General features: G+C 47.9%; 1 protein-coding gene across 3 annotated transcripts in view; it reads left to right on the top strand.

Moving 5' to 3' along the window:
• SRRM1 (serine and arginine repetitive matrix 1) overlaps positions 1–27,477 on the top strand; it is a 605,541-nt gene that overhangs the window by 20,945 nt on the left and 557,119 nt on the right. For all 3 annotated transcript variants that reach the window (XM_086956396.1, XM_086956395.1, XM_086956397.1), the window contains exon 2: positions 19,880–19,969. In XM_086956396.1, the coding sequence (XP_086812522.1) occupies positions 19,880–19,969 (90 nt within the window). The remainder of the gene's footprint in view (positions 1–19,879; positions 19,970–27,477) is intronic.

Raw genomic sequence — 27,477 nt, 5'->3', positions numbered from 1 at the left:
TAAATGACTGCCTTTTATTTATGTTTCAAAACCCATAATTAAAGGGCATTGTAATTTACAATGCCAGTAGCTCAAACGCTCGAAAATGTGAGACCTACTGCATTGCAAATACTTGTTAAGAATACTGTAAATGAGTGCGATTTGTGGGCCCGTGTCAGTCCACAGCTGTCCTGTCTCTAAACCCATTGTTCCCTCATTCTATCCAGAAAATCAGTTATGGTCTCCCCTGGCTTCATAATCTGCCATTAGTCCTCCAACGTCAGGACAGTCGGGGAACATTTCTCTCTGGGCCGTCCATATGCGGTGATTGTTTCAATTGAATGACGCCCTGACATGCTCCGTGTTTGTCAGCGTAATTGCTGGCATGCGAGCTCGGGCGGACACCATGTTGGTCTGCTCTCCATTAAGACTTCTTAACAGATTTTTGATATCGCTAGTTTTTTTTTTCCCCGCTGTGTTCTTCTCAATTCAAGAGTTCCATTTTCCCACTCCATCCAGCAATAGTGGTCGCTTTGTCCTTAGCACCTCTTTAAACATTTGAACCCATGGCACATAGATGGCCTCAGACGTGCCCTTCTACAGTTGAGATTACATCTTTTCTTTGGATAACTCTATTGGTTTCTCCTCAACATGGCGATCCCATCTTTTTAGACATTCCTGTATGTAGGGCAAGTTTCACTCTGGTTCTCCTCCTCTATGCCAGATGCAGTCTTCCTCTATGGCATTGTCCTCTGGCTCAAAGGATCCCTCCTTCCACCAGAGTCTACCGTACTGGTCTTTCCCCCTCAGTTCAGTGAGCTTGCAGGTGGCAGAATGGCCACGCAAGCACCTCACTTTCCTCCTTGACTACTTTCTCCCTTAGGGATCAGTCTGTCTATACTATGCGTTAATGTTGGAGCAGCGTATGTCTTCGTTGCTGCTCCCCTTATATGCACGCAACGGTGCCATTCTGTGTTTCCTATGTCTTGATTGTGTCAGCACCAGGCTACCCTGGCCCTTGATTTCCTGGTCGGCCCCTCTCCTTTGTTGATAATGTGATGAGACTCTGATCCCAATCAAAAGTCTCATCTAATTCTACCTCTTACTCTTTCCCCGATCTGTGTCCATTGCCTACCTCTTCTCTTCTCATGTAGGTGGCACGCTGTGCTTCCTAGTCGCAAGCTCTTTCTCTTTCCCTTCTTAGGTTGCCCCTTTTTCTACAGCCTGTCTAGGTTACCTCCTTTGTTTTGTGCGATGCACTGTTCTTTTTGGTCAGGCTTTTCCCCCCGATTCGTTCTGTTGTTTCCTCTGCTAACTGGGCAAGTCCTGTAGCTCCTCTCTAGTCATCGGATCCCGGAGGACGGTGTCCCTCTTCCCCACTCCCGCTAGCGGTATCACTGTCTAGAACCTCTACAAACCTCTGTGTGTGGTCGCCTAAATCAGTGAGGGTGCGTGTTCTGCACATCGCTGGGGTTCTCTGTGTCTAGCGCAATGGGGAGGGGGTCACAATATTGCGAGGTCTTGCACCGATCTTGGTTGATCTTTGACCTCTTGGGCATGCTGGCCTGTTTTGTCTCTCATGACTGGCCCAAACCACTCTTTGTTACTGGTGGGCCTGCTGACTTCTAAACGTGGTGGATTAGAGTATCCTAATGCAGGTAGAGCAGCGAGCACACCTCCATGCCTGCGTATGGTGGGGGAGGGGTTGTCGGCTGGTTTGCGGTCTGTAGTGCAGGACTGTCGTTCTGGGCTCTCAGCTTTCTTTTGACTTGTCTACTTGGTTTGTATGTTTGTTCTCAAGAATTCAAGTATGTTGGTGTCGAACATTCCCGCCTTTGCCCAGGGAAATGTATGTGCCTTTGTGTGTGCGTACCATTCTTGGCAAACTGGCTCTGTATATATTGCCACTTGGTGGGAATACCGTGCACAGAGTATAGGGGTTTCCCAAACGTTTACAGGGCTCAATGCAAAACCGAAAGTGCTCTATTAGTGGTAGTGTGGGCGAGCAGCCTTCGGGCTAACACAAAGGAGTGTAAGACATTTATTGCCCCCAATGATCAATAATGGACACATGACTCAAGGAGATGCAGACCATTTTTTTCTCTCTTTCTTAACGTTTAATTGTCACATGTGTCAAATATGTTATCTCTGACTGACTTTGGGAGAAGTCCACGATGAAGGTTCACCCTGACTCTGTAGGAATAGATGAGCACCCCGCTCATGTCGCCACAACAATCTGCTTCTCCTCCACGGGAGAGTCCACTGAATTCATGCCATCTCTCCTCTGTAGGTGTGCTAAGATTGCTTCCCAGCTAGTGGGAGTTTGCAAAGGCCCAGCAAATCTTCTCTGTGCAGGGCAATGCTCTCCGCTTTAGCCCATGTCAGTAAAGAGTTACACCACGCAATAGTGTGGAGTCGCAGGAGACTTCCACCTCCTAGTGATCAGCCGCTTAGCAGTTGTCATGCCCATATCCAGAAAGTGGGATGTTACTGTATGTCTATTACGTCTTCTAAAGAGATGCATAATGTAGGTTTCCCATTGTAAGGGTATGTCTCGCTCGGTGCTGCAGGCAAGGACGTCAGCTATTGTGTTCCAGTACCCGATAAGAGCAGGGCATCGCCACAGCATATGTGAGAGGTCTGTGTCAGTCAATTGACACTGGGAACAGACCGTGTTTGCGCGAAGGAAATACTCATTGATTTTTGCTGGGGGTAAGGTACGCTCTGTTTATGATTTAAAAAAAAATGGATCTGGTGGAAGTGCTGATTGCGAGGTATTCGTGTGGAGCTCTCTAGGGCTGCCGCCCACTCAGTCATTGAAAGGTGCCGCCCACTCAGTCATTGAAAGGATGTTACAAGTCCCACTCACAGTGAAGTTTCAAAGGTTCCAGTGTGAATGCAGTGTGTTGCCTCCCAGTACCCATCATGTGCAAGTACTGAATCGTGAGGTGTGTGGGAGGTTTTGTGGATAAGTTGCCACGATGAGCCAAAGGGCTGATATAAGGGGACGGTGTATTAGAATGCGACCTAGGTGTAGCTCCTCTGAAACAAGCATGGTGTATGGGATGAGAGCCCTGTCCTGGAAAAGATATCCAGCGTCATGAATGTCGGGCACCTCCCAGGTGTGTAGCTCTGCCGACGCGGTGACCTCCAGGCCCCTAGGTGACCCCAGGAGAGGAATAGCGGGGGCATATGGTATTGTGGAGCAGTTGGTAAAAAGGCTTCTGTAGTAGCATTTGCGTGCCACTGTTAGCAATAGGGAGTCTGTGGGCCTTGAGCAAGGAGTCTGTGGGCCTTGAGCAAGGGTGGAGCAGATAAAGGAGGGAGAGATGTGATGGGGTGAATGTAGAGTGGCAGTGAGCTGGCGAGAGGCTAGCCATCTGGCAATCCATTGTAACTGTGCAGCGAGGTAGTAATGCTCAAGGTTTGGGGCGGCAAGGCCTCCCTAGGCTGTGGGTAGATGACGTTTTTAGGTCTCGCTAGAGCCGGCACATGCGCTGATCTGGCAAGACATTTAGTGAGTGGCTTTTAAAAGTGGCACCAGAGGCTATTGCTGGTCACCAGCTTGCGGTTACGCGCGCGAGCAGCTGCCAGCTTTCAACGCCTGATCGCGATCAGTTTCACTTTCACACGCACACAACTCCCTCTCCACAGATCGCCTCTCGCGGTCGCTCGTGCGTAGCCAATGCTTGTTTTCCAAGCTTGCGTCCTTGTTTTTTAGAAAGCACTGCCGCGCAGGCACACAACTCCCGCTTCTCCGTCTTCCCCACCACATATCGCGTCTCGTGGACGCGCACGCGGCCAATGCTCGTTTCATTTGTTGGTACACGAAAGCCAGACCGATTGGCTTTGCCTACACTTGTTTCTAGTCTCGGAGGCAACGTTGCTATTGATTGGTAAGAAGTGCTACTACATCCTTCAGTAAACGTTAGTCAGTGTTCAATGCACTAGCCATGTTGAAAGCAGCGAGGCTATCATTTCCAGCACCAGCTATGAGTATTTCCACCAGCAGTGCTGCTCCGCACACTACTGCTTTTAGCAATGCTTGAAACAACTGTGACGCAGGGTGAGAAGAGAGGGGGATGGGTTGGCGATGCCCAACGGTGTTCCCCCGCTTCTTGTCTACTCCCACCCTGGACCCGGGTGCAGGTACATACCCCCCAACCCCCAGGGTGCAGTTTCCATTGGATAATCCTCCTACAGAAGTCCCTCGGAGGTAGGCACAGTGTGTGGAAGCTTCTGCATGCAGGCATCATTTTCGGAGGGTGGCCCTCAAAGAGCCACTTTAGACCTAGTCACCCAGGATGATATTAGTAATAGAAGTAATCCAATAGTCAGCACAGAAAACAAAGCATTCTTGGTACAAAGCATTTCGAACGATTATGAAAATAAACAGTGGAATGTGTACTGCTTGTATTTGATGAAAAAAAATTTAAATAAAGGGTCAACAAAATCATTTTTGGAGGGTGGGGTGAGCTTGCCCTAACATTGTGGTTTCCCCGTCTTTCACTCAGGGGACCTATCCTGTGGTTTAATTTCTTCTGGTCTGGTCCTGAATAGTCCTAATACCACACATTTAAAGACACTTCCCTCATTTGAACTTGTGCACAGCGAGCCAGGTACCATAGATCAGCTGTATGAGTGCTGCCTCGGTTTATCAAATCCCCCATCTTTCTTTGCAGTATGTTTAATGTGTCTGTATGTGGGGGTCATTTGGCTTCTCTGTTTTGAGGCTTTGATGTGTTACAGTGCAACTAAGGTGGAACTTTCAGCTCCCCTCCCCAAGTTGTTACCACTGGTTTGTCGCATATCTGGACGTAAGCCAGGCAGCGGACTTCATGACTTCTAGCACCACTCAGAGGAGAGGACGTGGAATGCTCGGCATCCCACGCCTGACAAAAAAAGGCAGTTAAGCATTTCCCATCAAGGTGTGTGCCAAAGAAGTCTGGCTTGGGGAGTGCTTGCTGCTTTTCTTTTGTTGCATAACCATGTTTTCCGACTGTTTCTGCATTAGACACATCAGACTGAGAACATTACCACTGAATTCTCTATGTAGCCAATACCCATCTTGAGGTGTACATGGTTTGAAGACATTAATGCCAGGAAGATCACTTTGTTTGATGTTTTCTTAAAGCGCTCTGTTTTCCGGAGACCAAGGTCTACAGCTAGCACCGAGTCAGTGCAGAATGCCATCTGTACTATGTAATGTAACGTAACATAAATAACTCTGGACTATGCAGAGCTCAACAAATTGTGACTTTGACAGCTTCACCCCTGGGTCACCAGCTCTGGAAAAGGCTGGCCTAGTGTGAAATTGGCACTTTAGATTTCCAGGTGAACTAGATTAAAAACAAAAGTACCCAAGAAATTAAAATTTCATGTTGGGGCAGTCTGATTATATCTGCTTGATGTATACATCTACAATGTTTCTTGAAGATTTGATTCACCCTGTCTTATTCATGGGTTCAAGACCTTCTGATAACATTGTTAAGGTTATTTATAAAATTACAGGCCTACACTGTGTGAGCCAAATGACTAGAAATTCTCTGTCAGACAGCTTCTAATTCATCAATAAAATCTGAGAAGTTCAAAGTAAACAAGCATTGGCATAGCTAATGGGTCTCGCCTTTGGGACCTTATAAGTGTTTAGCCATGCAACAGTTGATTGTTGTTGCACCAAGGATGTTGTGCTGCATAACTAAATACTTATAAGGTCCCAAAAGCAAGACCTATTGGCTATGCCAATGCTTTAATGGGAACTCAGTGCCGGGAGGTACCCCAAATGAAATCGCTGATCGTTCTCTCCAATTCATTGAAAAAAGGGAGGAATATAGAGGGGCAGGTTTGTGAAATAGAGGAGTTGGGAAGGATCACTAGTTTGGTGAGGGCAATCCTACCAGCGACAGATAGCGGAAGGGTGCATCCCAAAAGGTGAGGTGGGCACGGATAGCAGTCGTTGCTCTGCCCATGTTGCCATCAAATAGTTGGGGATGTTGCAGATAAATGCAAATGTCGGATATCGAAAGGAATCAGCACACCATATTACTTGGTTTCCATTAAGGGTGTATTTAGGGTCCTGGGTGGATCCCGAAAAAGGGTATAGAGAGGTCTTAGATGCATTGTCGCACAATCCCTGCATATGAGCAAACAGGGTGTGAGCCAGTGAGGAGGAAATGGAGTGGACGGCCCATGTACAGTAGAATATCATCTGCATACAGGGAGATCGTGTGTATCCCATCACCTAGGGGTCTGCCCACATCTGCTCTGGTACGGACACATTTAGCCAGTGGCTCCAAAGCCAAGGGGGAATAAGGGACAGCCTTGCCTAGTCCGGCGACCCACAGTAATGGGATCAGATATGTAAGGACCTGTTTTTACGCAAATAGTTGGGTGTTTATAAAGCAGCTTGACCATACCAATGAAAGTGGCTCCGAAACCAAATTTAGATCACACTGCAAAAAGATAATCCTATTCAAGGGAATCAAAGGCCTTCTTGAGGTCCAAAACCAGGCATCCTGAGTGTGGCCAGCGAAGTGGCGCATAATTTAAACCACAAACCTAATATAACAAAGGTTGAGAGAAATGCTACGAGCAGGGACCAACCCTTTCTGGTCCGGATGGACCAAGGCAGGAATGCGGGGCGTGAGTCGATTTTAGTAAGTATTTTCACCAGATTTTTTTAAATTTGTGTTTAGAATAGCTAGAGATCTTGAGGAGCCTAGGGATGTGGGTCCTTTACCCGGCTTCAATAAGGAAAGTTGGCAGCAGGGAATTCTCTAGTGCAGAGGTGTAAATGGCTTGCAGATGCAGGATGTGTGTCGGCATATGTCTTAACCCCTTAGGTGCTGCGCACGTTCACCGGCCGACGGCACCACTACCTCGGGAGTGCTGCCGTTGAACGTTCGAACTGCACCTGCGCAATGGAACGTCCAGCACTGGAGCTGGACGTTCCATAGCAGCTATGAGGTTAAAGAACTCTGTTGGGAGCCCATCAGGACTTGTGTTGTTGATACTTCGTGTACTCATCATGACCTTGACGGCCTCCCATTCCAGTGACAACCTGTGGATCCAAAATAGCTTGAGATTGCCGCACCCAGAGAAAAGTTGAATGCTTGGTCTTCCAGTGCTGCTGATTGGATACTCCAAGGAGGGTTTGGAGGGAGGGTCCCACATGCCAATTTAACCTCTAAAGTTGAGGATTATTGCTGAATGTGTGCTACCTAGGTAGTTGGTGTCCTGAAGAAAGGGGAGTAGGGAAGGAGAAGCTATACGATCCAGCCACACATGTAGTTTATGAACAGGTGAATAGGAGTATATGTAGGTGTCTGGGTTGTGAGAGCACCATACATTTGTTAAGACCCAATGGTTATGCCAAGTGCGCAGAGCTTGTGCATTGGATGTTTCAGAGGTAAGTGTAAGGGATGGGAAAGAGCGATCCAGTGAGACATCAAGGACAGGATTAAAGTTGCCCCCTCTTAGCCAGGGTATATCGCTCCAGCCAGCTGGCACCCTAGATAGTCTACAAAGGAAGGAGTTCTGATCAACATTGGGAGTGTAAACTGAACCGATGAGGAAGGGCTGGCCATCAAGTTTACCCTTAAGTAACACATCTGCTCTTAGCATCTACCTCACCCTCCTCCACCTCACAGGTGACCCTCTCCTTCACCCATATCAAAGTGCCCCTCGCCATGGGGGAAAAATTAGTACAGTACACTTGACCCGCCAGTAGCGGCGTAGTCGATCCGCCTCTGAGCTAGTCAGGTGGGTTTCCTGGAGCACGACAATGCCAGCCGACATGCGCTGCAGATTAGAGTAAATGGAGTATTTGCGTATTCTCCTCACGTTCTAGGTAACAACACTAACTTGAGCCATGATGGATGACCGTAGCATCTGAGCTCAGTAAGTGGCGCAGACATGCGAGAGAAGAGTAGACGGTTGGGTGGCACCCCATCTGGGTCAACAAAAAATATATGGTGAAAACGAAAGGACTTGCTTCTGTGTTGTGTAACCTCATGAGAGCTAACTCGAAGCAGAAGTTGACCCAACCATGGATACCGAACCATGGCAACTTAAAGCGTAAACAAGCTAGTGATCGAGGGGGCCATTAAGAGTATATGGTGTTGGGAGGTAGTCATCACGAACTCCACAGCACCATGATGGCTACACTGAAGACTGAGAAGTTTGGTATCAAACGTCTCAGCACATTAAATCCACACTAATGCCAGTTTGGGATTTAATGTAAAGTGCATGACAGAGGGCAACTTGGAGTTGCCAACTGAAACTAACCCACAACCAGCGTCCTTGCTGAGAGTCTGCCTTTTTTTGCCACCCAGCAGACATGTTGCTGGACCCCTGGGTAGAGAGCCATCCGCTCTCGCGGGCCTGCAACAATGCACATCCTGGGGCGAAGTGCTAGGCCTCATCTCCCAGGATGGGCAGGGGACGCTTCAAAGGCATGCCGCCTTTGTGAGCTTCTCACGGCCACTTGCCATACTCTGCAACTGGCCCCAACCGGTTCTGACCCCCACTCTGGCGGGAAGACAGGCGGGAAAAACAGAGTGAGGAAAGGGGGTGTGCCAGCCTCTGTCAACCTCACCCCTCAGGTGGGGGAGGCGATGTATAGCACAACTACGAGCTCTCTCCATTTTGAGAATGGGGAGCCCTACCCAATCAGAGCTAGGCTCCTGCCCCCTCCCACCGGAGAGTGACAGGATAGGGGGTGTACTCGCCCCGGGAAAGGGACCCATTGGTCCCTGTCCTTGCCCTACCTGTAACATCCCTAAATCTAGTATTTAGGGGCACCCTGAACCTTCCTTCCTCAGATCCTGAAACAAGAAGAAGAACAAGAAGAAAAAAGGCCTGCCGTGCAGCTGCTAACAAGAGGACAACACCAACTGACTTGGCCCCAGCCCTACAGGCCTGTGACCCTCGAACCTGCTCCTGCTAAATCCCGGCGTCTCCTGTGGTCCGCAACCTCGAAAACCCCAGATGACCTGACTGCCTTGCTTATCTAAAGACTGGGACTCCCAAGAGCAGTGGTTCTGCTGAAACAGCAACAACCCCTGGTGCCAGCCAGGACCCGCAAATCCAGCACACTATGCACCCGCCGAGCCCGGCCTGTGACTGAGTGAACAAAGACCACAAGGACGTCCCCCCTGTGACTGATCACGAATCCAGCACCCAAGGACCCTCCTTGACGCTCCTAACGACGCCTGCAGCCTCACAACCAGGGACCCCTTCAACCGCGACCAGCGGATGGTAAGATTTCCCAACACCAAAAGGCACCCCTGGACCCAGCGCCACATGGCCCCCTGTGCCCAACTCCTGGGTGGCTACCTAATCTACAGCTTCCCAACTTGCTCTCTAAGTGGTGGTTGCACCTGAAGAATCTCCGTCCCCGAGCTTGCAGCCTTTGTTCGTTTTGCAGCTTTCCCATTGAAATAAATTGGGCGCCCGAAGGCCCAAAAGCACCCAGCCGCCCGAGTGCCCCTGGAAGTGCAGTATCTGTCCTATCCTACTTCCCCACTTGCCCTGGGTAAGTGACCAGGAGCTCAGCTCCCACAGCGGCGTGGCCTGCCTGCTAGCAGCCACCAACCAATGGCCCCCTGCCCCCCTAGGCTAACATTGGGCCTACTCACTCTGCACCCGGCTGCCCCTGTGCCCCTGAGGTTGTAACGACTATACCTACCTGACCCTGAGAGACCCCAGAGTCTTGCCCCAGAACCGTAACTCTGCCAGTCGAGTACTTACATAAAGACCGATAACTTGATTTTCTCCATAGGGTATAATTGGCTGAGTTTCACTCAGAATTTCTTTTAAGTGTTGAGTTTTGCAACTTTGAAATATTCCTTAAAAACGTCCGATAAACAAAAACGAAATTACTCACCTGTTACAAGGAGAGATCCCAGTGCTGGATCTTTGTGCCCAGCACTGACCCTCAAAGCGCTCGTGCAGTTATTAGCATACCTGTCTATTTCACTGCTCTTTGCTGCCGCATGACGATTATTTAATTAATTATTCAGCGCTCGTGCAGTATTTCTGGCATTTTGACCGGCGACTGTGCCCCTGCTTGCATTGGGATACCCCACCGCCATCTTGCTGTTGTTGTGTGTTTACCTGGGCCCCGTGTCTCCTTCCCGCTCCCGCCTCCCAGCCGACCCGCCCATGCTCCGCCCATGCTCCGCCCCCCCCACTAACCATTTAAGTACGGATGGTCCTACGCGCAGCGTCCACGCGCTACGGCCGCGCCGAAGGTGCGCCAAAGGTAAGCCCGTCTACGCCCGTCCGCGCCTGGACCGCGCCCAGCGCCAGAGCCCCTGGTCCTCGTAATGTCCACCCCTCCCGCTTTACTTACGATGCCACCACCCTCCTAGCCCTTAACCCCGGCCGTTCCCCCAACTGTGTCCTAGCCGCTCCTGGACACACCCATGGTCCCTTTTCCTGCAACTCCTGCAAGTTCGACGGCACCAAGAACAACTCCTCATCTATGAACACACAACAGATATCCGACCCCAACCACCTACAATGCATCCTGCTCAACACCCGCTCGGTCCACAGGCACGCCATCGACCTCTGGAATCTACTAGACACCATCTCTCCGGACGTCGCCTTTCTAACAGAAACATGGATGAACGCCACATCTGCCCCAGACATCACCATTGCCATCCCGGAAGGCTATAAGATCATCCGTAAGGACCGTACCGGCCACACAGGAGGAGGCATCGCTATCGTCCATAAGAAATCCATCCGCATCTCTACCAGCTCAGACGTCAATCTCGCCAACTCTGAACACCTTCACTTCCAGATCCACATCGACCCCAAGACCACACTTAGAGGCACCCTCCTTTACAGGCCACCAGGACCCCGCGCACAATTTAGTGAAGACATCGCGGACTTCATCACTCCACACGCGCTCCCCTCCGAGGATTACATCCTTCTGGGAGACCTCAACTTTCACCTTGAAAAGAACAACGACCGCAACACCACCACCCTTTTGGACAACCTCTCCAACCTCGGACTTAAACAACTTGTTACTACCCCCACCCACATCGCAGGCCACACACTCGACTCTATCTTCACCTCCAGCAAACATGTCTCCTTCAGCCACACCACAGCTCTCCTTTGGACTGACCACAGCTGCGTTCACTTTACCTACAACAAGCCCACATCCAACAACCACCCCCAACCCACTCTGCAAAGAAACTGGAACAAAATCACCATCGACCAGATCTCCTCATCGCTTCTTCAAAACCCCCCAGCCCACTCCTCAAACCCAGACCAAGCAGCCACCAACCTCACCCAATGGTTATCCAACAGCGCTGACATCCTAGCACCACTGAAAAAACGACAAATCAAACTAGGCAGCAAGAAGGCCTCCTGGTTCAACGATGATCTTAAGAAATCCAAGAAACTCTGTCGCTCTCTTGAAGGCCTGGAAAAAAGACCCAACCACCAGCACCAAGGACGCCTTCAAAAGCGCCACCCGCATACACCACCAACTGATCCGGAATGCCAAGAAAGCCGCTTTCAAGGACCGACTAGATAACAACGCCCACAACAGCAAGGAATTATTCAACATCATCAAGGAATTTACCAACCCCTCAGCCAACTCCAACGACATCACCCCCTCTCAAGCCCTCTGCGACTCCCTAGCCTCATTCTTCCACAACAAAATTGCAGACATCCACAACAGCTTCGACAACCGACCCAATGACCAACCCACCCAACCCCCCGCAGGACCCCCACCCCCCCTTAACATCCTCAATGACTGGAAGCCAATCTCCACTGAGGACACCATCCGTCTGATGAACTCCATCCACTCAGGATCCCCCACAGACCCATGCCCTCACCACATCTTTAACAAAGCAGACTTCATCATAGCACCGCACCTCCGAGACGTCATCAACTGCTCCCTCAACTCCGCAACCTTCCCGGAAAGCTGGAAACATGCCGAACTCAGCGCCCTCCTGAAAAAACCCACAGCTGACCCCACCGAACTCAAAAACTACCGCCCTATCTCACTCCTTCCTTTCCGGCCAAAGTCATTGAGAAAGCGGTCAACAACCAGTTCGCCGCATTCCTCGAAACCAACAAATCCCTCGACTCCTCACAATCCGACTTCCGAGCCAAACACAGCACTGAAACCGCCCTCATCGTAGCAACAGACGACATTCGAACTCTAATGGACAACGGAGACACTGTCGCCCTCATCCTCCTCGACCTCTCCGCTGCCTTCGACACGGTCTGCCATAGCACTCTTTTACAACGCCTCAGAAACGTCGGAATCCAAGGAAAAGCACTGGAATGGATCACCTCGTCCGCCTTCCACCATTCAAGTCAGAGGCCACTGAAGTCACCTGCGGCGTCCCACAAGGATCCTCACTCAGCCCCACCCTCTTCAACGTATACATGAGCCCCCTCGCGGTCATCGCACGCCAACACAACCTCAACATCATCTCCTATGCCGACGACACTCAACTGATCCTATCACTCACCAGAGACCCTAACACTGCCAAAACCAACCTGCATGAAGGAATGAAAGAAGTAGCAGAATGGATGAAGCACAGCCGTCTGAAACTGAACTCAGACAAAACAGAAGTCCTCATCCTAGGCACCTCCCCCTCCGCCTGGGATGACTCTTGGTGGCCAGAGGCCCTTGGAAAAGCACCCACCCCGACGGACCACGCACGGAACCTGGGCGTCATCCTGGATTCCTCACTCTCGATGAACAGACAAGTCAACGCCGTTTCTTCCTCTTGCTTCAACATTCTTCGCATGCTCAAAAAAACATTTCGAAACTAGAAAAACAGTCACACACGCTCTGGTCACGAGCCGACTGGACTACGGAAACACCCTCTACGCCGGTACCACCGCAAAACTCCAGAGAAGACTCCAACGCATCCAGAACGCTTCGGCCAGGCTCATATTAGACATCCCGCGTAAAGAACACATCTCTGGTCACCTGAAAGACCTCCACTGGCTCCCCGTCAATAAGAGGATTACTTTCCGGCTCCTTACCCACGCACACAAAGCACTCTACGAAATCGGACCTGAATGCCTCAACACACGACTGTCCTTCTACTCCCACCCCCCCCCCCCCCCGCCAGCTACGATCCTCCAACCAAGCCCTTGCCATTGTACCTCGCATCAACAAAACCACCATGGGAGGTAGATTCTTCTCCTACCTGGCAGCTAAAACCTGGAACTCACTTCCCACTCACCTTCGCCTTACTCAGAACCACCTAGCATTCAGAAAGCAACTCAAAACGTGGTTATTTGACAAGTAATTCACCATCCTTCTTCAAGCGCCTTGAGACCCTCTGGGTATGTAGCGCGCTATATAAATTTATTGACTTGACTGTTATTTTCCGTTAACCTGATGTCCTCCCATAGGATAACATTGCTTGGTTTTGACCAAAATTTCTTCTAGGTGTCGATTTTCAAAATATACAAATATTCCTTAAAAATCGCCTGTGTAACAAAAACGATTTCTTTCAACTGTTTACAGGAAATGCACCAGGGCTGAATGCAGGATCCAGCCCGGAGTTAAAAAAACATTCAGAAAGTGATTTTATTGCATTTACTTAACTTCCCATTGAGTTCAATGTTATAATTGTGTTTAACTTGTGTTGCATATTGCAACAACGGTATCTATTGCATTTAAAAGTCTACTGCTATTTGAAAGTATTCAACTGTAGCATCTCATTCTGAAAGAGTATTTTTATACCTACTTGTGGTTCTAAAATAAAACAACAATATATTTTTATAAATAAAACAATTAGCCTAGAGTTCAGTTCTTGAGTGTGTGAGACCATTTGCTGACTGAGTGTGTACTACAAATGCTTTACACTGCCCACTGATACTGCCTTACTGCTCGACCAAGCTACCACTTTAGAGAGTAAGGTTATATCTAACTTTAACCTCTGCCATACCTATGGGGACTGTAGACTCTGTGCACACTGAACCTTACTTTGGTGCAGTATATGCAGAGTCACTTTCTCACAGGCGCCCAGGACACCAAGGGGGGGGGGGCAGACGTTGCTCCCTGGCAGGTAAATACGTTGAATGGGGGCTAGCAGCCCTCTGGTACAGGAGAGCCGGCTGCCACACAAGACCGGAGCGCCCGAGCCCTCACGCAGCAGGCTTAAGAGGGGATCCGGCCCGGTGGCGGCCACGTAGTTGGGAGCCCTCTCGATTCAGCAGAAGCTGGGTGTGTCCCGACAGCAAGACATGGAGGCACCAGACTCGCATCCGAGCAGTTTAACCTCCTTTGTCCGCAGGAGACCCACCACACAGGACCAGGACAGAGAGGTAAGATGGAGGCAGGCCCGGCTTCCCCCGTCAGGCAGGGTCACAGCTCCAATCGCAGCAAACACAGCGGCACAGGGGCTCTGGGTGTCAAGCCATCCGAGGCAGCAGCGGTCAGGCAGTGTCCGCAGCCACGGGTGGGCTATCGGATGAGTAGATCGCACTGATGAAGCTGGATAAACGGGGAAAGGGTATGGAGTGAGCTCAGAGCACGTGCACCATTTTAGGCAGCCGGCCTCGCCCCCTTCTTTATCTGAGATCCTTGATGCCTGATCAACACTTAAAGCAACTGTTTTACAATTAAGGCTCTCCGTTTCCCTTTGTTTACGGATCTTTACAGATAAATACAGACAGAAAAAGTTAGGTTTTCTGTCTGCGTTCATTTTTAAAGTGGATAAATACAGAAAATTCTCCTGCTTTTAAGTGATTCTCCGTGCTGTCTTTCATGAATTATAGCCCTACAGCTGAACAGATGGACAGCATGGTAAATTAAAAAACTGGTGTAAAATTCTTTAAATAACCGCATGTGTCAGTATACATTTGTGGTATAATGCTAGTATTTACCAGTGGATGTATTATGTAATATTTGGCAGCTGAAATAGCTAAAACACGACAGACATCAAAGTAAGAGTGTGCACCTATTAGTTAAATATGGAAATGTACAATTTTACAACTATATTTATATGCAAATCACAAGATAAATATGGATGAATCCAGATATATTGGCCAAAAAAATAAATACAGACGAAAATGTAAAAACAATAATAAAAAATACCATAAAACCAGGAGCCCTAATTACAATTAGAGTAGCTTAGAGTGAGCAGAGTGCCATCTAGAGTCTCAAAATACTCTTCTACCTGTCAGCCAACATATCTTGACTTGTGTGAATTTTTGTGGTATAAATTGAGTACGCATTAGAAGGTGGCGAGTCATTAAACAATAGGAAGTATTGTGGAGAATCAATTGCCTCAGTGAGTCCTGGGTGATATTTAGCTTTGTTTGATACTTTTCTCATGTTTTCATTTTCCTTTTTTTCAAATGATCTTCCGTTTTGTCCAGTTTCCAAATGTAATACTATTTCCATACACGAGGCATACATTTCTCCAATGGTTAAGGCAAATCGTTAGTTCGATGACCTGCTTTATTCCAGGATGATAGCAGACGTGGTAGTATTGAATCCATTGGAAATTTGGTTGGTATATCAAGATTTGTTCTGTTATATAGAACTGGTGCTTCAGATGTCATTCACCTTAATGTGCATCTTAATGGAGTTAAAAATATTTTTTGTTCCATTATATGGGGCAAAGTTACACTCGAGAACAAAATCTCATAGCGTCTTACAAATAAAGTTAATATTAAATTAATTGCAAACAAAGTGTTTAGTAGCAGAAAGCAGTTTTTTCCTATGGATTTATCCAATGGCAGCAAAGGTTTGCGCCCTCAGATTATCTTGCGCTTCAAGATAGTTTCACTGTGGGTGTCTCGTCATTTATTATTATTATTTTTTTTTTTTTTTACTTTGAATTTCACATATTGAAGTGGATAACAGTTGAAAGGTCACCATTCAGAGTTCCTAATTTACGTTTTCGGCTGCAGAAAAAGTGAACTTCGTAATTGTGCTGGTTTATTAGATACACTCTTAGGTGACCGCAAATCCTTATCTGGTTTGTTCATTTTGCTTGTGTGCTGTGTTGGTACATGGTAGTGCTTGCTATACATCATAGTGTTTCACTGAGTGGAATGTTGCAGTAATTTCCTCATTTTTATTTCATGGAGTTCGATTGGGTAAGAGCGTGATGAAGAGGATGGTTCCTTTCATGGTTAGGGAAAGTATACATTGTTGAAAGTCTTATCTGTTTACGCAATCTGTGGATCGCTGATCTACCAAGATGGGTAAAGCTTATTTCATGTACATTAAGTTGCTTTATGTTGAAGATTGTGTACATTAATTTGGTCGATTCTGAGTACTAAAGTTTTTCTGTGTATTTATATATTTACAAGAAACAGTGATTTATTGGTTTATTTTTATGTTGGTACTTGCATAGAATCGATTTGAAAGCTTCCATTGGTCTGCTGTGAAAACAGTAAATGCTGTTAATCGTAATTTCTAGATTTCAAAGTGTTCATAGATTTTTGTTGTGATAATACAAGGAACTGATCAAGAATATTAAGATTTTTGCATTTACTACAGAATAATGTTGACAGTTGTCAGTGACTGTGCATATTCCTTGGGTGCTGTTGTGATATTCTTCGAGGAGTTGACTTGTGGCTCCGAGGCAGTCTCTGGTTACCTAACCAAGAACTCTACAGGCTTGGATTGCCACTTTTAATATACCACAAATAGGTGGGATTCAGAGGGTAAGAGAGCAGAGTTACAGTTTTCTGCAGCTATTACCCTCCAACATTTTCAAGCACAGAAAAGCAGAGGCAGCAATGCCTGACCTGGAATACCAGCTCAATGCTTTTAACCCAGGTTGCTGGAGAGTACAACCAATCGTATGCCATAATACTTAGTAGCAAAGTATCGCCCTGACAAAATATGGACTTACCCCAGGGTTGTGAAGGTAAGTATAGGCAATTAAGTGTAGATTTTGAAGACTTACAAATTGTAAATCTATACAAAACCATATAAACGTAGCCTCACTATATAGTGGTCATAGATATTGTGCATGCTGTTATGGCAGGATGGTATTAAAAACTCCATGTTTCAGAGGAATTCTGCAGAACCAACACAAAGAAGATGGTGTGTGAGACCAGTTTGTCTATGTAGAGAAGTCCATTTCTGACCATTACCTATCTGGGAGAGATTGAACCCGCCATGATGGGTTTGGCACATATTGGAAGATAGTGCATACCTTAAGAGCAATACGCAGCAGTTGTATGTTGTAGGTAGTATCTAAGGGGATGAGTGAAGCTGTCCTTCCCATGTTCTACTTGGAACAGGAGGAAACTATTGGCCATTTGTGCAGCTGAAAAAACAATCTTTTGTACTTCGATCTAACCCTGAAAAATGTGTGTAGAGTGTCTGGTCACTGGTCTTGGGTCCAGAGATTAAAAATCATCTGATTATAAGATAATAACAATGTACGGTTTCTTCATTTTATGTCAAATGTCTGGGTGTTTATTTGTAAATAGAGGTACATGCTGAGTGACCCCCAAGGCTAGACTGAAAAAAGATATGCAAAGATGTCCATTTAAACTAAACATGACTTTTGAAAAGAATACATATCCTCTTAACTAGCCTTTGCGTGGTTGCCCTGGTGATGCTAGTATAACAAGCCATTGATTTTTTTAAAAATTAACTGCATAAGTTGGTCATTACTTTACGTGTCACTCGCTAGTGAGCAGTATCCATGGGAGAAGTCAGTTTTATTGATTTTAAATCCTGCAAAACTGTTTAGAGTACTTGCTGATCTGTCCGTTTGTAATTTGTAGCCGATTTCATTTTATCTGGATGCTATATAGTTCTACAGATACTTGAGCTGAAGTCTATTTATTTGTGGTTCAAGAGTTTTTTGTAGTCTTGCACAGTTTCACAATTCGAGTGCATGCCGTTAGGTTAATTATTCGTTTTGATGAGGCATTTGTGACCGCTTTTCCGGTAGTTTGAGGTGTTTTATTGGCATTTCAGGGCAGCCACAGTTTTATAGGCACCAAGTGTAACAGTTTGTTTGACTTACAATTTGTGTACTAAAGCCACAATACACTTGCACTCCTGTTGAAAGACCATAGTACTTGGCCCTCTATTGGTAACGATGTTTATCAGTCCAGGTTTTGCTTAGCGGTGGTTTGAATTCAGACACTCCACATACACATCAGATAATAGTAACACAAATGCCAAAGTCCAGCGAGCTCTCTTATTTAAAAAAGAATAGCCTTAACAAAAAGAGAAACATGCTACTAATAATTAAGGAACTGTGAAAAACAAAAGTGCCTATCGGCTTCTAGGGCAGGGAACTTACCCCAAACATTGCCTGATAATCTAATCACTAGCAATTCATTGAACATTGGGCCCATGTTATTTTATGGAAAATCAGCTCTGCTGCACAAGGAGCGTAATTGTACATCTTATTTCAAAATAAAGTTATTTTTACTGAAAAAAACAAACACTTACAATGTGTTCAGCACACTTTTCAATGACTAAAATAATGGTTATGAGGTTTCATTAAGTAATTTTGCTTAGGTGAGGTTTAGGTACCCAAAGATCGTAACCAAAATATCAACCTTCCAAAAAACAAAGTGCCTAACAAGTTTAATTCTGATTGCTCTTAATTGTAATTGTTTGGGTTGAATGTCCAGTGTCTTAGTAACCTACCAGTCGCCTTTAACATTTTATGGTGGTTTCCACAGTTTCAGCACCATCCACTATGGCCAGTGATGAATTCAAGACCTCATTGGCAATTTAAGTTTCTCTAACAACTTCCCAAATTGCTCACAAAGTGAAGGAGCAATAAAGATGCCTTTAAATCTTGTTATTTTGTCACATCTGCTGGCTTTCAGAGACGGAGGTCAAAAGTCAGCTTGTCTTCTTACATTTATTTTTCTTTCTGTGACCTAAGCTAGAGGATTTTGTAAAGTGAACTTTGTGACAAATGAACTGTGGAACTCATGTGAAATGAAACGCTTTAAGATGTTAACCTTTTTTCTAACACAACACTGAAATAGCTGAGTGAACTGTTCAAAATGTCAAATATATTTCTCTAGTTATGAGGACACATTTTGTAATTCTGTGGTGAAAAAATATTTAGATAGGATTAAAACACTTTACTTAGTGATGTACAAATATTAAATATTTTAGCTGAAAAGCAATTTCCATACATGTTTATGTGCTATTATCCATAAAACTACATGTTAGTGGGAAAGGTGTGTGGCCATTTCAATGGAAAATGTGCTTTCTGTAAATGACGGTGCACTACCACATCATGCTTTAGTAATATATTTATGAAAAGCGAGTTTTTAAACTTGAACTGGGAATCATTGATGCTCCTGCCCAGATGACAATGCTAATAATGAACTAAGAGGCAAGCAAAGGATCTCGTGTGTCCTATATATGGGCTTTATTCTTGTTATATATGGAGTAAACACTTAATCTAACAAATAAAGAGGTTAGTTTGTACAGCAGAAATAATGAACTTGCATATTTGAAGGTGCTCTCTTATGTGATAATAAAGAAAAAGGTGGCTCCACTAGACAAAATATTTGCATAGGATCACACAATTTGAGACCAGTTCCCAGGTCAAGTACATTACTGCTAGGTCGAAATAGATTTTTCAAGTTACTAGACCTGCAGGTCTAGTAACACTTGCATGATTTTTCAAGCCCTGAATAGGATGATAGCTTTTTGACTTGTGATATGCTGCTGGACTTGTGAATGCAATACAAAGCTGCTAATTAAAAAAAAATCTTACTGTTTGCTCCAGCTTCTTCAGTGGAAGACCTTGAACCAGGATTTTACATTTGACATGCTTTCCTTACAGCAAACAGCAATTAACAGCTGTGTTTTTGGACAGATGCTCATTCAATTTGCCTATATTAGTTGCGTTGTCATAGCTTTCTAAAAGTAGTTATTTTACCTTATATGTATTTTCTACAGGGTACAAGTGCCGAGCAAGACAATCGTTTCAGCAACAAACAGAAGAAGCTTTTGAAACAGCTAAAATTTGCAGAATGCCTGGAAACAAAGGTATTTCATGACATAAAAGATTAATTGTGCTGTTGGGAATGTTTTACCAGATTCATATGTTACGTGTTTGAAGTTACTAAGTCACTACTTTATAATGGGCCATATTAGATTGCTACGTATGTATAATCATAGCCAGTAGCTTGCTTGAAATCTCCCTCCATTTGCTGTTACTTTGAACCTTTTGGCACGTTTGTGGAGAATATGTAGAGTAGTAAACAATAAATATTCTTCATGGATGTGCATGGCTCACACCCTTCTCTTTGGGCATTAGGCTGGACAGAAAAGCCAAAAACTAGTAATAAGCAGTACCACTACCAGTGCTGTTAGAGTTTAGTAATGTGTGCTATTAGTTTGTGTGCTATTAGTTCATTTTCTACATCAGTTGGTAATATAACAAACAAAGCTGAGAAGCAGTTGTACATTGCGTTCTCAGTGGGAGAGCAATGGAAAAGTAAAAGCTTTTGTATTACTATTATGTACTCTGACCCACACAATAGACTAAGTTTGATCTATGGATGCCAGACCTACCCGACAGGCATCGGAAAGTTCACCCCCACCCTGATGCGCATAGATGGGCCAGTGTGCAGTAGTTGTATACAAGCACTGAAGTTGGGTCTAACCCCCATGCCCCGCATTACAGCCATTACAAAGTCCCACTCCACTGTATCAAATGCCTTTTTGAGATCTAGTACAAACCAAGGCCTTCTTCCCCTACCACGCGTCATGCAGAACATTGGCCAGCCTGCATAGGTTATGCTTGGTGCAACGTGTAAGCATAAAGCGAAATTGGTCCTCGTGGACCAGTTCTCGGACCTCTCCACTGAGCCTTGTTGCCAATATTTTACACCTTAAGATCTGTATTGAGCATAGTGAGGGGTTTAAATGCAGAAGGTTCCATCAAACTCACCACCCCCTCTCTCTCATAGTTTGTGGTAGCAGACTTTTCTCTCCTCCCGGTAAACCTCCATCAGTTTTTCCTTAAGGACGGAAGAGTAGGCTTGATAGAACTCCACTGGGATTCAATCGCTGCTCGGTGCTTTGGACAGAAGTGCCTTCATTGCAGCAGCCACTTCCTCCAAGGAGAGATCTCCTCTAACTCTTGCAGGAGCTCCTTCTGCAGCTGAGGAAGCCCCACCCGAGCCAGGAATCTCTGCGGTCTACTCTTAACATCCAATGGGCCAGCTCCATAGACCAGCACGTCCCACAGGATGCCCTGCCACCAAGATTATAATTGACCTGTGCATTCTGTATGGTCGGAATGGGGGGGGGGAATATCTGTTTTTCCCCCGAGGAACCACACCAGCAGTCTGCCAGATGTTTCTCCTTCCCTATGTAACAATGGACGGTATGATTTAAGGCCAGTTTGGTCTCAAGTATTCCCGAGGGAGTGGAGCTCTGTGGGTCGCAAAAGTGGCTGTGCACACCTCTGCCATATATACCTCCTCTTCTGAAGGTCTGCTAACTGGTCTTCCAATCTGTTATGAGTCGTCTGCGCACTCCACAAACAGTACCTATGCATTCCCTCATGATACCGCTTTTAATGCCTCCCATTCAACTGCTATAGTGTCCTTAGTCCCACCAGTTTCCTGTAACCTAATTCTCTCTAGCAGTCCGCAAGTCTACCCTCCAAGTGACGTCCTTGAGCAGTTCATAGGCCATGCGCCATGCTTAGTATCTGTCCAGCCTCCCACTTCAGTCCAACATTGGTAAGCCTGGGACGTGATCGGACAAGAACCTGACCATATGCGCCACTGCGCCTATCCTGGAATGGTCCAAACCGTCCACCAGGAAACTATCCACTTGACTGCAAGTATAGTCCATCTGAAAGTGGCATATATATTCTCGACCCCAACCGGGTGCAAGAGACGCCACCCATCCAGAAGACCCAAATCTGCATTGCCATCCTCAGCAATCCTGCCATCATTGCCTTGGTGCACTCCTTGGGTGGATAGCTATCTCGCCCCATTAAAAACACAATTGAAGTGCCCTGCCCAAATAATGGGGGAGTCCACACTGTCCGACAGCAAGTCTTGAATTCCCTCAAAGAAATGCGGTCATCAATATTGGGAGCTTATGAGTTCAACAGAGTAATCTCTTTTCCGTCCAGGGTGTCTTGAATCGGGGCGTATCTTCCTTAAGCATCTGCCTTGCTATATGTGTGCCAAAATGGGACCCCACAAGCTGCCCAGATGACCACTCTCCTGGCATACAGGGAATAAGAAGCAGAAAACACTTGACCGCTCCATTTTTTTGGGTGCAATTTCTGTGCCTTCTCAGCCCCAAGGTGCGTCTCTTGTAGACAAGCAATTTGGATCTTATGTTATCTAATGAAAGAGTGGACCTTATAGCGCTTTCGCGTACCTCGGAGCCCACAGAAATTCCACGTAACAATATTAATTTGCTCAGCCATATGCACAGCAAGTTCCCTCTCCAGATCCCACCCCACCCCCTACCTCCCAGGATGACTAAGTCAACAGCTGCCGGACCAGTAGACATTCACACTGTCATGATAGACACTATAAGAACAACTAACAAGCGACCCCAAACAGTGGGATCCATTTACAGCCCCTCCTCCCTGGATATATAGTGTAATAACATTTTACACTGCAAATCCAATTATACTCTCGCTGTCAAGCCCCACAGCTTAATCCTAGCCCCCCACCCCCAACTGTCACATACCACTAATGTGGAGAGTCTACCCAGTAAGACACGACCCGCTCACAGTGTATTGTGCCTTTAGGAGCTACAGCCTAAACATGAGACTTAAACATAGAAAACACCCATAATATCTGAAAGTGCAATCCAACAAACCTTCATCTGCACACCCCCATACTCGACCAGCACTGTGTAGCAGAGGAATTGAATCAGCCCATCCTGCAAAGAAACAAAAAATTTAAAGGGTTATACAGCCATTACACAAGGGCTAGTAACATCATGACGTTTTACCTCTGGCCTCCGGGTCAGTCCGCAAAGTGATTTCCTCCTGTTTTGAAGAACCTGCTACTGACTCGGGGCGCTCGTCCGGGCAGCCCAATGCCATAGTACCATCCTGTTGTATCTTCCCCCTTCCAGAATCCGCGCGCTCTAGGGACGGATGATCAGCCTCTGGCCCCTCTCCGGCACTCCAGTTGGAGCCATCCAGAGTAGACAGTTTAGGAGTTCCAGATCTCCAGGAGCCATTGTATTCCCTGGGCCAATTATCCCAGACCTCCAGCCAGCGTCGCACATCCTCTAGGGAGATCAAAGAAGGGGATTTGCTCCCCAACCACACTCTAAACCTAGCTGGATACTACAACATGTAGCAGTGGTTCATCGAGCAAAGCTTGGCCTTAACCTCCAGGAAATGTCTTCTGGATGTCCTAGTCCTTATTTGTATTGTCTGGGTAAATGGAGATTCTCCTATCATATTTCGCAGTGTCTCTGGTTACCCCGAGGATGCTGTCCTCGTCTGTGAAATTCTAAATGTGGGCAATGATGGCTCGCAGCAGGACCCTAGGCCACTGCGGTGCCACCAGCGCAGTGTTCACCCTTTTAATAGTGAATGTGAGGGACAGTCCATTAGGCTTCATGGTGCCTCTGATCCACGCCTGAATAAACTGCTCAGGGTGTGCAGTAGCGCACTTCAGCATCCTCTATCCTAGCCTCGAGAGCCCCTGACTGAGATTTAACTGCTGCGACTTGCTTCCTCAAAGGTGGCCACTTCTACCTGGAGCTCTTCAACTGAGCCCTCTGCCAGTCGGACCTTATCAGAAACCTTGCGGAGGTCAGTGCGCAAGAGATTGCCTTCGGCCCTGTTTTCCATTTGTTTCCTGTGCCAGCCGTGACCGTGAACATTGTATGTAATGGCAGAATTTGCTCTAGCAGTGTAATGGGGCTCCCATGTTTTTTGGCTTCTTGTCTTTTTTGTTCAGTATGTAAGTTGACATGAGGTGTTAATGGACATTATGAATTTTAGATTTGATAGAGACATCTAGCCGCAGATTCCTTAACTTGGAAAATCCCCAGGCGTCAGACTGGATCCAGAACTTTATTTTGCAGCAGCACCTCTGCTTGCCGGGGGATGGCGCCACGCGACCCCGTCCTGACCCCGTCCTGACGTCGTCCACGTACGTGACATCAGCGAGGTCATAGAAGTCCCTCCCGGCGTGCTGATGTCAGGTTCCTTCTTTTCCACATACAATGCAGATCCGGAGTGATCAGTTCCGCCGGCCTGTTTTCAGGCCCCCTTTTTGACGCTTGGCGTCAGGAACAGTGTGCGATGCCTTCGGGCTTTAAAACTTGTACTTCCTGTTCGCGGCAGATGTCTGCGACGGACCTGCATCTTATTTGTATGTGGTGTTTGGGCGAGCACCACAACTCCACGGACTGCGACGCCTGCCAACACCTCAAGCCAAAGTCCTGGCGGGAGCGCCGGATGAAGCTTCTTTCGCCACGGCTGTCCCGGTCAAAGTCGTCTCGTCCCCCTGTTGGACCTGGCGTGGTTCCCCCCGTTACTCAGCTCCCCGTTAGCCCAGCTCCATACCTAGAAACCCATAGCGGCCCTGCCCATGTCCGACCAAACGCCCACGACCCATATCAGCCTGTCCCCGGCCACCTTCCTAGCCCGCGCGACCCAAACCCGCAAGGCCCCATAGGCCCACCGGCAGCCATTTTCCCTTCCCGAGATTACTGATTCCGTGGGCCTAGCATGATCCCAGCCCCAGCGCAGCGTAGGCTCCAGATGCGCCATCCCCCGTTGGGAGGGTGAGGGCTACCCTAGTGAGAGAAGACTAGGAGTTTCGATGGCACCTCCGGCCTCCCCTGAGAGACTGGTTTCGATCACACCTCTGGTCTTCCCCCTGAGGGCCAGTTTCGATTGCACCTCTGGCCTCCCCGAGTGCTGACTCCAGACCTGCTGGGCGTCTGGGAACTCCTGGACGCATCCTCAAAGGGATCAAAGAACCAACCGCCGGACCTCACCCACGGACCGCCCCCGCAGCCTCGGACCACCGCCTGTGAGGGGCCGGATCAAAGGGTCACTGGACTATATCAAGGGCCGCCCCTGAACTAGCGGGCAGTTGTAGCTTGGACAAGGAAACCCTGCTGATCTGATCGCGGCTGAACTGAACCTCATGAACTCTTTGAGCCCTGCTGACGTTGTCGCGGCTCGTTCTTGGAACTGAACCATCGGAGCCCTGCTGACCTCGTCGCGGCTCGAGCTTGAATCTTGAAGACCTCTACCGAACCTTTTGAACCCTGCTGACGTGGTTGCGGCTCCTCCTGAACTTCCTCCGAAGCGAGCCCTGCTGACGTCGCCGCGGCTCGAGGAACATTCTTGTCCGGCTGGACTATCGACGCTACCAATACGAGACCCATCCTCAAGTGAGTAGGATCACCAGTGCGACTACCACCTTCCGTATCCCCCCGGGTCGAGGATTGAGAGCTGTGCGCATGGTAAGCTACGTACTGGCCTATGAGACTAAGACTGTCCCGCTACCCCCTCCCTAAAGACTTGAGACGTTCTGCGATCCCTCGATCATTGTACATAAGTGTGATAATACTTTTCTTTGTGATTATAAAGAAGTTGATAACGACCCCTTCAGTGTTGTTTGTTCATAAGTGTGGTGTGCTCCTTGTGTGTACGATTCGCTACCTGAGGTCCTCCCCAGTGGGGATCTCTCACAAGGCTCGGCATTATTAGTGGGAGAGGTGGGTCACGGAGGAGTCGGGTAGACATAACCCGGCCTCCGGGATCGGCCCTTCTAACACCCCCGGACTCTTCATCGCCGGCAGGTCCCTCTACTGTCTGGTTCAGCCGTCGATCCTGGGGCGTCCTCGGGGCCTCCGCTTCTTGCGGGATCCCCAACAGACACGCCGGTGGGTTTGCCCCCGGTGCCGATTGAGCTGCCGATTGAACCTTTGCCCCAGGGACGTCGGAGATGTGGTGTAGTCAGGGCGCGGGCTGGCTGGGTCCCCCTCTACAGTCACATGGAGTCGTCTGGGGGTGGCCCGGCTGGGTTCCCCTCTATGACCCACGGCACCCCTGCCGTGCCGCATAGTCCCGTGGGGCTCCCTGTGGATTCACAGGTGGTTGCCGGTGCTCAAAGCCTTGTTTTGAGCAGACCCCGGCCTTCCGGGCAGGCAGCTGCCTTTCAGGAACCAGGGTCGGTGCCGTTCCAGCACCGTAGACTCGCCTCCACTTCTTTCTCCGGAGTCGGAGCCTGTCTTGGTTGAGGCAGAGTTGGCACCGGTGCGGCACCAGACGCTTGCCTCCCCTGCTCCGGCGCCTTCTCCTTGGGAAGGGGAGCTTGTCATGGTTTCGGCGCCGGATGGGGCTGGCTCGATGCAGGATGGAGCAGAGTCGGCGCCTGACGAGGCACGATTGGCCCCAACCGACGTCGTTTTTGTGCCGCGTCGACACCGGGTTGTTGAATCTTCTCCGGAAGCCTCTGGAGATAGTTTGGCATCGCCCTCACGCCCGGCGACGCGGGAGGTATTCTTGCCTGTCCCCTCCCTTAGAATTTGTGGACCCGGCAGGATCCCCGCCTCCTCAGGAGCCCCAGGACCCGGCAGACACTTCACCTTCACAAAAGGCCGGACTATTGGCTGGTTCTGTTGCCCTGCGGTGCCATGCTTGGTTGCGAGATAGCATCTTCCCGGAGAATATCCTGGAGCGACTGGTTGATTTACCCTTTGATGGAGGTTTGTTGTTCGATGCTCACTCCGAATCTGCTGTTTATCGCTTTCTTGCAGGCTTTAGCTCTCACACTTAGGCCTGTCTTCCTCGGGCGGTTGTTCTGGGGTGGTATCTTTTAATTTAGCATCCCTTCAATGCGTTGTGTGTGTTAGGCTGGCAGTAAGCCTTAGGTTTTCTTTTCGTATGTCAGGGTTAATTACCCTTTCATTAGCATCCTTTAGATGCATTATGCTTTTTGACCTGGAAGTTGGCCTGCTGTGGCAGTGTTCCACAGATTGCTGTGTCTGGTCCTCTGACTATGGTTTGCCCCAAGAGGTGTTCCCTGCTGTTTGGGGTGTGCATACTCCATGTGGGGTACTGTATGCTATTATAAAGCTCTGCTTATATCAACTGGGCCTAGAGATCCCTTGGGCTCTACGCGTCACCTGGTGCCGTTATGCAGCGTGAATCTTTCTGGATTCACTATGCTATGCATTATTCCGCGGTCTAGTGGTTGGTTCCGGAATCGTAGTCTTCTTTTTTTTTTTTTTTTTTTTCTTTTCGTAGCCCAGGTGTGCGTCGACGTCCCACCTTTTGGTGCCCTTCTGTGACGTCTGCACGCTTCCTGCGGAAGATCCCACCCTTGGGCACCATCTTCAGATACTTTTTTCCGACGTTGGGTCTGGATCGTTCCTGAGAGGCTCCAGAGTTTTGGACGGGAAAAGACGCAGAAGAGTCGAATTTTGCAGGAAAAGACTGAGAAGAACATATAGAAGACGAAAAAGGGGAACTGCGAGAACTTTGACGTCCAACGGAGAATGCGCATACAGGGGGCGCCCTGAGCTTGAGAAAT

Source organism: Lissotriton vulgaris, chromosome 2_1 (genome assembly GCF_964263255.1).
Source record: "Lissotriton vulgaris chromosome 2_1, aLisVul1.2, whole genome shotgun sequence".
Classification (NCBI taxonomy): domain Eukaryota; kingdom Metazoa; phylum Chordata; class Amphibia; order Caudata; family Salamandridae; genus Lissotriton; species Lissotriton vulgaris.
The sequence above is the reverse complement of the archived record's forward strand: the minus strand, read 5'-3'. Positions and strand labels throughout refer to the sequence as shown.